At 42.4% G+C, this 12306-nt stretch overlaps 1 protein-coding gene across 5 annotated transcripts in view; it reads right to left on the minus strand.

Annotated features, from left to right (window-relative positions):
* Window positions 1-1046: 1046 nt before the first annotated feature.
* The window catches only part of adgrb3 (adhesion G protein-coupled receptor B3), a 116303-nt gene continuing 105043 nt past the window's right edge, over window positions 1047-12306 (minus strand). For 4 of the 5 annotated variants that reach the window (XM_031742943.2, XM_039621387.1, XM_039621388.1 and 1 more), the window contains 12 exons: window positions 12117-12267; window positions 10509-10578; window positions 10035-10101; window positions 8644-8747; window positions 8201-8299; window positions 7793-7964; window positions 7442-7537; window positions 6628-6667; window positions 4439-5115; window positions 4268-4303; window positions 3356-3460; window positions 1047-2080 (listed from right to left, as the gene is read on the minus strand). In XM_031742943.2, coding sequence (XP_031598803.1) covers window positions 1892-2080; window positions 3356-3460; window positions 4268-4303; window positions 4439-5115; window positions 6628-6667; window positions 7442-7537; window positions 7793-7964; window positions 8201-8299; window positions 8644-8747; window positions 10035-10101; window positions 10509-10578; window positions 12117-12267 — 1806 coding nt within the window. In that variant the 3' untranslated portion in view covers window positions 1047-1891. The remainder of the gene's footprint in view (window positions 2081-3355; window positions 3461-4267; window positions 4304-4438; window positions 5116-6627; window positions 6668-7441; window positions 7538-7792; window positions 7965-8200; window positions 8300-8643; window positions 8748-10034; window positions 10102-10508; window positions 10579-12116; window positions 12268-12306) is intronic. The other variant, XM_031742944.2, reaches the window with a different exon arrangement.

The raw sequence follows: 12306 nt of genomic DNA on the forward strand, positions 1-12306 counted from the left end.
CGGCTCCTTGGAGCTAAAGAAATAAGGGACAGTTTAAAACTTTTGTACAGTACTGTATTCAATCCAGAAATGGCCTTTAAATAAAACAACACGGTACAATCTAGTGTGCCTTTTTATATTGGTTATAAATGCACTCTGGCTGTAAAACTGTTTTGTGATGAACTCTCAATACTTGAACCCACAAGCTACGCACTTATTGTATATGCATTTAGGGCGTTGCGTGAAAAATAGGGCCTCCTGCACAGGCAGGGGGGAGATGGCAATATGTTTAAAAGCACTGTAATGGATGCTGCTTCATTAATAGGGAATAAAAAAACTCTTACAGCGCCGGCAACAGGCTGGAGTACTGTATGTAATTAACCTAATTATGTCTGGTAGTCTAAATTGAAATGCACTGTAAATTTAGACATTAACGTCTAGACCGAGCTCTGCTCTTAATCATCTTAATTTATGTTGGGACGACATCAAACCGCAGACGAGTCTTCGTGTTTAATGGACGGACCCCCCTTTTTCGCCTCCGGTCCTTGCTCTTCACTGACACTTCCTCCTCCTCCTCCTCTTTGCTGGACTCCTGTTTCCCGGGAGGGGATGAGGTGGCGACTGGGTTCGGGGGTGGGCACATACTGGAGCTCTCACGCCATTCATTCAGCTGTACGGCACTCACCACCAGACAGAGCAAACAAGATTTTCCCTGAGCCCTCACAGCCTCTCCCCATTAGTGCTCTGTCTGGGCCTGTCTGTCTGAGAAAACAGACGTTATTAGCCGAACCTTCTGGAGGCACAGAGCCATATTAAGGCTTTAAATGTTTCCTATCCAAATGCAGAAATTTCATATGAGTTTATGAGCCGAGGCAGGAAACTTTATATGTCAAACCTTCCACAGCAGTGTTACACGAGGCACTTTTTTTTGACACTTCACATCAAGCCGGGAGTAAATTGGATATTGAACAAAAGCAATTTATAGCACAAATCTTAATCTCCTAACCAAGCATGTCACAGCCACCCAACACCATAAACTTGACACAACCTCTGAAGCAGTACGAACATATTTCCTCTTTTATTTACATTCCTTTTCAAATGTTAACATTTTTCGCTATAACTTTTTGATCAGGTTGGCATTTTTTTTCTCATTAAAATAAATTGGCACAAGTAAAACATATGTAGACAAAAGTTTATTTACACCATACAACATTTTGTTTTTAAATATTTTATACAGAGCTGCAGATGAGAGAGCTTGCTGGGATCCTTCAAGCAGATTCTGCAGTAATAAAGTTGTGAAATATATTATTTATATAAAAGTGAGTATTATCTTTATTGCATTTAAAGCAATGAAGAATGTAGCTTGACAAACATTCATTTTAATATGACAGAAAAAATCCTCTTTGCCTCCCATGTTTTATATTATAAAGTAAAAAGTGTAGTAATGGCCAAACAGACTGTTATAAACTTTTTAAAAACCTGCATAAATATATACATTGTGCTCCCGGGTCTAGTTTTAGGAAATCAAAACTAGACCCGATGAAGCTGGGACCACATGGCATGTCTTTTGCTTTGTGAGGTTCACCCTTTTTTTTAAATCCGCTTTCTTTTCGCCAATTCCTCAAAAGATAATTCGAAACACATGATGGTAAATATTGTACACCAGGCTGCCCCACACTAAGTACACTAGTGAGAATACAAAAAGTAACACTGATGTTTTTATCCCTTTTTTTTTCTTCTTTTTTTCTCTCTCACCAGTCCTTATATTGTATTGGCACATAATGTCCCTGCCACACTCGTATTATCCAGATATGTATGCCAAGGCTGTTAGAAAAGTCTGTTGCTTTGTTCAGTGCAAAATACATCCCCTTTTCTCCTCATTCCCTAGTTTGCATTTCTCCTTCTCCGCCCTCTAGACCTCTGTTTGGAAGTCTCCCTCCTGGACATCTAAGGGTAAGTTGACACACTTTTCCCACTCTGCAGGCGTCATCTCCAGTGAGTCCTTGGTGTCAGATTCTAGTACATTCATAGTGGCGTAGTTCTGGTACTCACAGGCTGGATTGTAGCTCTCCCATGGATTCTTGTTTGGCATTGCCTTGTCCTGTGAACATGGCCGGTGGGGTGTGATGTTAGTGGCATGATATCCTCTGCAGCTAAACCATTTTCTGTCTTTTACATAATTGAAAGTCAGTTCACTCAAAAGGGCATTATCTGAACTCATATATGAACCCACTTCTAATTGAAAATAATGGATTAATGCTGTGGAAAGCATCAAATAACAAAAGATAATGGTAGTGTATTAAAGGTGAACATGCTTACGCTATTATCATGGAGTCATAGCAGAACTGTGTTTTCCCAAAGCTCCAAAACTGCTTTATTATATGGGCTCCATATGTGAGCCATTCATCTGAATGTGCTCTCACTGAGAGTCCCAAAGATGCTATTGCAAATAAAGGAGAGAAGCTGCTCCCAGTCAGGGAATATAAAATGGATACTAATGTCTGCAGCCAGCTCTGCAGTAGATTCATTTAGGTAAAAAAAAAAAAAGAGAGAGAAAAAGAAAAAATGGGGGAGTGAAAATGTACTGTAGTTTTCTATACAAAAGATCCTGTACTGGTAACTAAGCAACAGGCCTTGAATTACATTGTACTGTAGGGCTGATTGAAAAGGGATTATATGCAACCAAAGGTACTGACATATCCTTATTATCAGATGTGTTTGGTCACCAACCCAATTTGTGCTTTCGGTATAAACATTAAATGCTGCTTGCGTGAGGCAGACGCGTGAAGCCTTATATCCTCACAGTCTGCAGCTCTAGTGCGGAGACAGATGGTAAGACTTTTGATTTGCGGCGAGGTCAGGACAAATTCATAGAACCAGCCTGACTTCTGGACCGAGCGTGATAAAGGAAAGTTCCCCCCCCACACACACACAGCCGCCACAGGAGTGCAACGACATTAAGGTCAAAGTTGTATAAGATGCTGATAGATTAAATAATCTGCCATGCATTTATGGAAAAAAATGATGGGGTTGCTAAGTAGATAAATGTGCATGTAAATAAAAGTGCATTCATGGCCTTGCATTGGAATGGATGCACTCTATTGCAACAAGAAAACCAAAGGTCCTTTTTCCCCTGGCCTCGCGGAGAAAATGCTTCAATGCTTTTAAGGGTCGGCCCCCGTCACTCGGCCTTCGCCAGCTGCTGGCAGGCCCGCTGCTTTACTGGACGGTTCACTTCTGCATGTACTTTAGCTACATAACCACTCATTTGCACAATCACACACTATGTGTCCTGCACCGGGTATCTAAATAGGGTATTTGGATGTTGCTCTGTTTCACTGGCTGACCGCCACCCCCCTGGTTTCCTGTTACTCACCATGCTGCCCATATTTGGTATGTCTCGAAATCGGTCCAGGGTTTGAAATTTCTGATTCAGTTCCTGGAACAGCTCCATGTGTCTTTTCCTGGTGTGCATGACTTTCTGCAATAGCAAGGGTTTTTTTTTTGGTATTGACAGCCAATAATGGAAATGCATCTTCCTCCCCACCCCCTCCAACTCTGCTCAATTTGTTAGTGTCATGGTAGTTTACTTATAGGCCAGGTTTGAAACAAATCTACCTGTCACTGCATATACACAAGTGACTGCCGAAATAAAGGAAACAGCAATGTAATTAAAGTTAGGGTTAGAGGACACTTAAACGCTGAATAACCTTCACTCGTAGTTTTGTTGGTGTAAGGGAATCCCACGTAATCAAACCTTGGCACTGATTTTCCATTTTAGCCCAAGCTAAAAGAAAACGCACCCCAAGCCAAACTAGATGCCATGTTTCCTTGATTTTGACAGAGTTTACAATATATATGCAGCAAAGCCTGATTTAACATTGCAAAGGAAATGCTATAATCTGCCAAAGGGGGTTTGACTATGTGTTTGCAAGCCAATATAATCACTGCTGAAACCAGTGGTAAAAATCAGATGTGAAATGTGCAAATGACTTTAAAAGCATACATTTTGGAAATCAACATATAGCTAATGGATGTAGGAGATGGAGGAGGACAAAATGTAGATGAGAACTGTTGCCCTGTTTGTCAGTTGACAGCCTTGCTTTTACCTTAACTACACAGCGTGCCAATAAATCTCACTGAGTCAAGGCTGTGTAACTCCAATAAGCTTAAGAGGCACAACAAGAACTAGTAAATCAAATGACAAACACAACTGCAAAAATGGCCTTTCTCTGCATAAAAAGCTAGATGCATGTACCAAGGAAGGAAACATTATGGTTTTACATACCTCAAAGTCCAGATCGGAGTAACGTGACTTTCTTCTCTGTAAACAGAAAATCGGAAAGTATAAAGTTATAAAGCAGCCATGGGCACCGATACAGATGTTTGGAGTATTTTAACATAAAAGTGTTAAAGTGCAACTGAATCCTCTGTGCTTCATCCACATGAGCATATGTACCTCCAGAGAGCTCATAGATATTGTCGACCCTGTCTCACTCCTAGAAAGCCCTGTGGATTCCTCCATTTCAGCGAGGAAGTTCTTAACAGCCGTGCGAGGTTCAAAGGGCAGGTTTTGCATCTGCTCTGGAGCGCTCGGATACTGCTGCTCCAGGTTCACATTCATGTGGTCCATGCCTGACGGGTTGATATTGAAGTCAGGGCTCATCTTGTAATGCATTAGCCTCTCGTGTGGCAGCGTATCCATAGTGATGTTCATCTTGGTGTCGTCTTTCAGGAGGGTGGGCACGTTACCCGACCCCGACACGGCCGCGGAGGCACGGGGCATGACTATGTAGTCTGTCTCCATCATCTGACTCTGCATGGGGTGGCCCTCCTTGTCGTGGATGCCCATGTCTTGGTCGCTCTGGCGCAGGGCGTCGTCGGTGCAAAGGTAAACGGTGCGACGCATGTCGGCGGTGGTGTCCGCCATGCACTGCTCTTTCAGCTCGCCCATTCCCATCGGCATGTGCAGAGCAGAAGGCTGCTGGATAATCACTTTGGAGATGATGTTGCCAGGCAGCGTGGAGTAGTTGAGGCCCTCGGGGGCCTTCTCGTCCTCCTCATCATTGAGGGAAATGCGGGAGAGGGTGCCTGTTATGGTGGCGGCGCGACAAGAGCCCATGTCTTTGTGGAGTGCTGCGGGGCAGGGTGATACAAGGATTAGTTGGAATTTCTCAGTAATGGATGTCAGACTCTGCTTTATATTTTTCAGCATGTGACTGAAAGAACAAGGGGATTCAAATCAGTGCGAAAGAACTCTCGGCGGAATTTGCGGTACAGAGGGAAAACCGTAATGACGGGATAAATAACTGTGAATATGCACCGAGTGTGACATCACGCCCAAATACAAAGGGACACAACAGCAGACACTGCTGTCTCTGGAGGATATTACTGTAAATGGGCTCATATAGTTTCATCCATCCCTGAAATTCCCTCCGCCATTCAGAGTACAGCATTTCACATCCTAATCCAAACTTAGTAATTGCTGTTGACCTTGTCCTGTGCAAAATATTCTACCAAGGAGCAGATATCTATTCCGAAATACCTTCTGGTTACAGGAAACACTGAATCCTCCCCTGTGTGTATTTTAATCTTTGCCTAGGAATTATATTATCTGCTCACAAAAGGCCTGCAAGGACATTACAAGAATAGCAAACAAGCGCAATACTCCCCTCTCTGTTCGAGGCTAATTTAATGCTCAGTGTGGACATGGGGAAAACAGTGTGGTATTCGCTCTGAAGAAGTCCTTTGATCTAAGTTTACCCTGTGTTCTGTAGTGTGACGCTGCAGAATATTACTTCTGCTGCTGACAATAACCCAAGCTTGTAAACAACCAGCTTTAACACCGTGAGCCCGCAGAGTGGTCTGTTAAGTGCATTTCTCTCAGACTGCAGCTCCACTTCGGTCCATATCGGGTCATGATTTATAAATGACACCTGTCTTCTCTTCCTTTTTGTATCAGGTATGCCCACTTTAGCTTTAGACGAGCACAGGATGAAGTAGGGCAGGCCAGAAGAGCCAGGGAGCCCCTTTTTGTTACTTAACAGGCGGCGTTTCAGAGAGCTCTGAATAGTGGCCAGCTTGGTTGCTCCCTGCACATCTAGGAGAGGTTTCAAGCCTGTGCAGGTTTCTAACGCGAGATAACTTGCACAGTCTCTTTTATTCTCCTCAGTTTTATTAAATCACAAAACTACTGTGGCCCAAAAATACAAAAGAGCTCGACAGAGGAATCAGAAAACATTGTATCTCCCCAGTGAGATAACTTAGAAAGAAAATCCTCCCAAAATTAGACACAAAGGACCTACGTACCTATCCTTAGATGGTATCACGACGTTAATGAAAAGACATAATTGCAAATGGAACTGCCGAAAGATGAGGAAAGCTGCCGCTATTTCAATTTACTGCAGTTATCTATTACAGTGACGCTGGAAATTACAGTGAAAACTCCAACAGCTCTCTTTATACTGTTTTGTTCTCAGATTAAAGTCAGTGTTTTTGTAACTGTGAAAAAACTCCTGTGGGGATTGTTGGTTGTTATATAACCTGAGCTATTTTTTACTGTCTAACCTCTTTGGGTTTTTTTTTTTTTTTTTTTTAACATGCAAGCCAAGAGGAATCTAGTTAATTTAGAGAGTGTGTGTCCTTTACCTGATCGGCAGGCGATGTCCACATCCTTCTCAAAGTCCGTCTGTAAGTGAAGGACAGTGAAATGCTCAATATTTCTAAAAATAAAAAGCATGTTTAAAACAAAGAAACCAGCTACAAAGGTGAGATCAATACTGTTCTATTGTTATGATACATGAAAAGAATCCCAATAATATATCAGCAAAACGTGTGTGGCTTTGAAAAAAAATGCGGCTGCAGCAGCTGGGGAGCATTTTGTGCTTGCTGCTAATGATTGCATTGAACGAGAGGGCCTGACACCATTCTGCTATTGTGAAAACTGTTTCACTCTGGATGGTATTACAATACTAATGGCAGATCATTGCCTCAATGTGCCGGTGGCATCGTCATGCTAGATGAAGAGACTGGCGTCCCAGTCAAAGGTCATAGAGGGAACAGTCCTCTATTACCCAGTGAGAGGAAATGAGAGGGATGGACGGCAAATATGGCCAGTAAGTTCAATCAAATAGAAATAAAAGACTGAGCTCAGGGGCTAAGAAGACCAAAGGAAACTAATACCATTTATCAAGGGGCCAAGTGTCTTCACCGCATATAATCGGAGCTTTATAAAAGCACACCGTGCAAAATTATTAACCTATAGAAAACAATGCCTCATGGTGTAGAGGTCATAGAAACCTAAAAAAAAATAGGATAGTAATAATAGAAACACAAGAGGCAGACAAATTAAGGTTAGTAGAGAACAAAGGGGTGTGCCCATGTATTATAAATAACCAGGGAACATTGCTCAAATTACAGAGGATCTAACGGCTGCAGATAACAGCGGGGTAACTGTGCCTACCATTATCTGAGCATGCCCATTAGGGAAAGTTCCTGTTGCATCACCGCTGATTGGATCTTGGCAGTTTCTGAGCCGACATCTAAAAGCATCCTGGACCTATGCACAAGAGGGAATAAGTGTTAGGGAATATGTTAACAATACAGCCTATTATGTCTGTGATATCCTTTAAACATTTCTTTTTAAATATGCAAAACCCTACAGGGAAAGAACTGTTGCTTTAGGCTGTTAGTGAGTTTAGGATTCGAGAGCAATTAATAGCTAATAGCATTAGCAGGAGCATAATCTGCTGACATACAGGCAGCTAAAAGAGATCACAGGTGAAGAGGGAGAGGAAATGAAATCATTCTCTACCTCTCTCCGTAGGATACAGTGCACCATCACAATGACAAAACCCTGCAGCGAGTCAAAGACAGCGAAGAGGATCTGAAAGAGGATGGAGCGCTTGTCGGTCATGGCAAGTACCGCAGACATCCAGGTCAAAGCCAGCAGAGGCAGCACGACACAGGAACTCCACAAGGACGCCCTGAGAGAAAAGAAGGAGCACCGTGTAGAAGAAATAAAGCCAAGCAAACTGGTGGTGATATATACAGTCTACAGTGCTGACTAAAATCTCAAATCTCAAAGGTTTCAACACTGAAACGTAAATTTGCATTGCAGTGGGCAGCAAGATGATCAGAACTGCAGAGGTGGACATGCTGTACATACAGAGACTCCCCGCAGCACCGCCTTATTGATTCACAGACACTGACAGGCACTTACATTGCATTGCTAGCTGTAGTTGCTGATAAAGCAGTTGTTGATACAACGCCACATTTGGCACACTTGAGAGTTAATCCTGTATGCGGCTCACTCATCTGTCTGTGGGACATAGAGACAACATCATGACAAACAACGCTGAGAGCCACTAACTCCACTTTAAAATCTCCCACCGTCATATTATCTACAGCAGAAGCAGCCAATGTGTGGGCGTGTGTGTGTGGTTTTTAAAAAAAATGATTTTCATCTTGGACTGATTCTGCCAAAGAAATACAAAACCATGTCGCTCCCGAGAGAGATCTGACCTCTTTATGTTTATGCCTGTAATTTCCTTTCAATGGCAGAAAAAAGGAGGTCTAAATCTCCATATGTACAACAACTCAAAGCACACTGTATGTATATTTTTGCATGATTTTAAGAGAAGAAAAGAAAAAGCAGGTACTAACAAGGACGTGCTGTCATACCCTGCTCGGTGCTTCAGCTTCTTGTCCAGTATGCCATCTCTGGACACTAGTTTGTTAAACACCAAAATGCCAATCACCATGTTGACCTGTCACAAGAAAGAAGAACAGGGATATTTGTTTTCAATAAATCATCCACAGCGAGAGGATTTTAAGAGCAATGTTTTTAATTTCCCAGCATGACATTCTCCTTAAGTAGCCAATGGTTAGTGTCATTTTCCATCTGCATTTAACTTTGACCTGTAGCTTCTATTATTTGCTCTTCTCTGTGACATTTCAGCCAATGGAAGAGACATGCCCCGCACACTCAGCCCCGGCACAACAGCCTTAAGAAAGGATCTGCCTGACAAGAAGCACTTGTCTCCTCAAAGGCACCTTCTCCTATTATTAGCAGAGAAGTGAGGGAGCCTTACACTAGCTGGCTGGACCATTGTTTAAAACAGTGCACTGTAGTCTATTTAAAATCCCCCATAACTGTGAGAAGAACTCATTAAGTATTTATGCAAATACATTCGGGGAAGTTTTTATCCAACAAGCTCTGTTACTGTGAGACATCTGACTATCGATATAGTGATAACAGCAGTACAGTGTGGCGTGCATTCTCACTGCAGATGGTTGTTTCTGCCTTTTTTTTGTTTTTTTGCAGAGATTAGCTTGTGTTCCTCTGAGATTCGCTGCAAATAATAACCACGGAGCGGCGAGACTTCCGAGTCTTTGCGCTCAAACAAAGAGGTTTAGTCACTTAAAAAATACATATATCTGAAATCGCTTTATTTCAAATCCCAGCAGAGAACAGGAATTTGACAGTGAACAATATTATTACACATTCGGAGTCGTCCGTCCCTCTGACACAGACTTAGTGATTTGCATAATCACATTCTTTGTGTAATTTTCTCTGTACAGCTATGTAAATACAAAATGATTAAAATACCCCAGTATATTAGATTTTGGACAAATCTAATGCATAAATACTTAATAACCTCACAGCTACATGGAGGGCCATTATGGTAAATGAAAGGGGGTTAGTCGAGCACATTGCCTGATGGGACGCTCATTACTTTGACTTTGAAACCACAGTTGGTTCCTCAAGTCAGACATTTTCAAAGCATCATTTTTTGTGGGTTTCAGCACAGCACAGTTGTACCGTATTCACACCATACCACCGCTAGAATCGTGTGGCTCGTGTGAGTGCTGGTCTTTGAATGCAAGCAGAATGATTCAAAAGCACTGCAAAGTCGTGTTTATTAAAAAAGTTTTTGCTGCTAGTGCGGGCTGTTTTTCCTTTAATGCACATTTCCTTTACATTATATTATATAGAAAAGCAAAAAAACCAACCCCAACAAAACAAAAAACAGACAGTGGTGGCTGAGACATACCAGAACAACAGCAGCTGCAGGTCCAACAAAGGCGTACAGGAGCCCGCCCTCCAAAGACAGCCAACAGCTGCAGGAAAAGCAGAGGAAAAAACACAGTTAACTCCCACTAAGGCATTAACATCCAAGTTAATGGTGCACACCAGCATACAGTTGTGTTTTCCACGATTGTCAGGGGAGAAGTGCCATATGTTGTAACTCCATATCCAAAGTTTCACGGGGTAATAAAATTCTAAAGAGATTTTAAGCAGTGTTTATGCATTTGGTATCCAGCAGGGATACAACTCACATGGAATTGGGGTCTTGCTGTGCTATTTTGAAATTTGATTGGCTTCTTGGGACTTTGTTTATGATACTATTTAGGATAACTAAGCCACTGCAGAAGCGTGCAATCATTACCCTTAGATTTTACAGACGAACCTACGATGTGCCCACTGAATACTAAACACAGTTGGAAAGAGAGGAAGAAAAACTTACTATAAGGGTGTCCCATAGCCCTTTGTTTTGGTAAATCCCATCGAAACAGCAACAACTAAAGCTGGTAATCCTTCAAAGGAGAAAACAATCAATAGTTATTTGAGCAGTTCTAGTAGCTTGTTAGAGCTGAGAGCATAAACCCACTTCAAGGGAGAAGAAGTCAACTGTGCCTTCCAGTCATTAGCGAAAGTGCAACCCGATTGATTTCATTAGAAGCCACAGTATGAGACTATACAGACGTCTGAGAGTATATGATCAAGTATGGGCAATTCAATTTATTTCTTTAAGTGGCAGAAAAGAACAGACTGTACGCGGCTTCGACAAAAGGGCAGCAGTGCATCATGTCCAGAAATTTCATCACTGTACTGTACAACACGTCTCCACCATCCACACCTTTTACATGAAGGGATTTGGCTGTACGTCTCCTCATTATAGATTGGTGTAATTGATTTGGTTCTTGCTACTATGTACTTGGAATATTAACACTATCCCTCTCCAAGCAGCGCAAGCAGGTGCTATTGATGTAATCAGTTTCCTGGAGGCACGAGCCGAAGACCCCGTTGCCATCCAGTGCTTCTCTGCAGTGCCGGAGAGGTATAGAGTGCCGGGTGTTCGCAAGCATGTCATAAATCACAGTGCAGGCAACAATCTGGTGGAGACACTGCGCTTCAAACAGGTGAATTAAGAGACCACAGGCACTCTGTGCTGCTCGTCTCTTTTAGATCAGTGTTTTGTTTGAATAAAGGCCATAATCTGTAGAGGATTAAAGAATTATGTCCTTGTTGTGGCACGAGTAAACAAATAGAGTAATCTGTACTGCAATGCAACATCACTGCCGGACGACACCATCTCATTTATTTGTCAAAATGTATATTAGTTCTTTTTTAGAAATCTGTGTGATTGCAGAACAGGCTTTGTCCATTTTTTTTTGCAAGCCATGGCACTGCAATGACTAAGAGAGCCTTGTTTGTTGCTAGGTAACAAGAAGAATGAGTGTGGGCTCTTTCATAATCAAATTGATTTTTTTTTTTAGGAGAGATTTTTGTAAGAAAAGGCTGTTTGGACAGGGATTCATACTGGCAGTTATCAAATGAAGGGAAATCTTGTAGGTTTTGATACAGATCTATCGCCTGAGTGTATTTATTGATATTTGTATGGTGCTTATGATTAAAATCTGTAAAGAAAGATGATACATACGCTGTACTGGTTGCATTCAGTGCATTTTGCCTCTGCAAACTAAACTGTACATCCGAGGGTTTCAGATGAAATGTATTCTGCTGCAGTGTGAATGCCCGGCTCAGACCCTCTTTATCAGACATAAGGTCATTGTAACCTGCAATTGAAGAGCCGCACCAGTCTGTCCTTCCCCCCCACACTGCTCATGACTGGTCCATTTACCCAGCCCTTAGAGAGCTTGACTGGAAAAAGCATCACAACAAAAGCGCCTGACAGGATGAGGATCTAGCTGCCCCACGGAGAGGATGAATAGAAAAAGACGATACGGTTACTTGGAAAGACACCACGGCCAGAGATATTGTGAGAAAATGGCAGCTGCTGGGATGATGGGAGATAATGGAGAGGTTTAGAGAAACATGCTGCTTTACTTACCCCAACCCAGACACAGAAAGCGCTTGCGGATGAGCCTGGTCCGAACCTTTCCTGTCACTGCCATGTAGGACTGCCAGGCCTCTGTTAGGACCCAGCAGAACGACGCCAGGAAGAAGAAGTGCAGGAAGGCTGTTGTCATGATGCAGACGCTCTATTGGATGGGGAACAAAACGTGTCAGACAGAGGCAGA

This window comes from Oreochromis aureus, linkage group 13, assembly GCF_013358895.1.
Source record: "Oreochromis aureus strain Israel breed Guangdong linkage group 13, ZZ_aureus, whole genome shotgun sequence".
Lineage (NCBI taxonomy): Eukaryota > Metazoa > Chordata > Actinopteri > Cichliformes > Cichlidae > Oreochromis > Oreochromis aureus.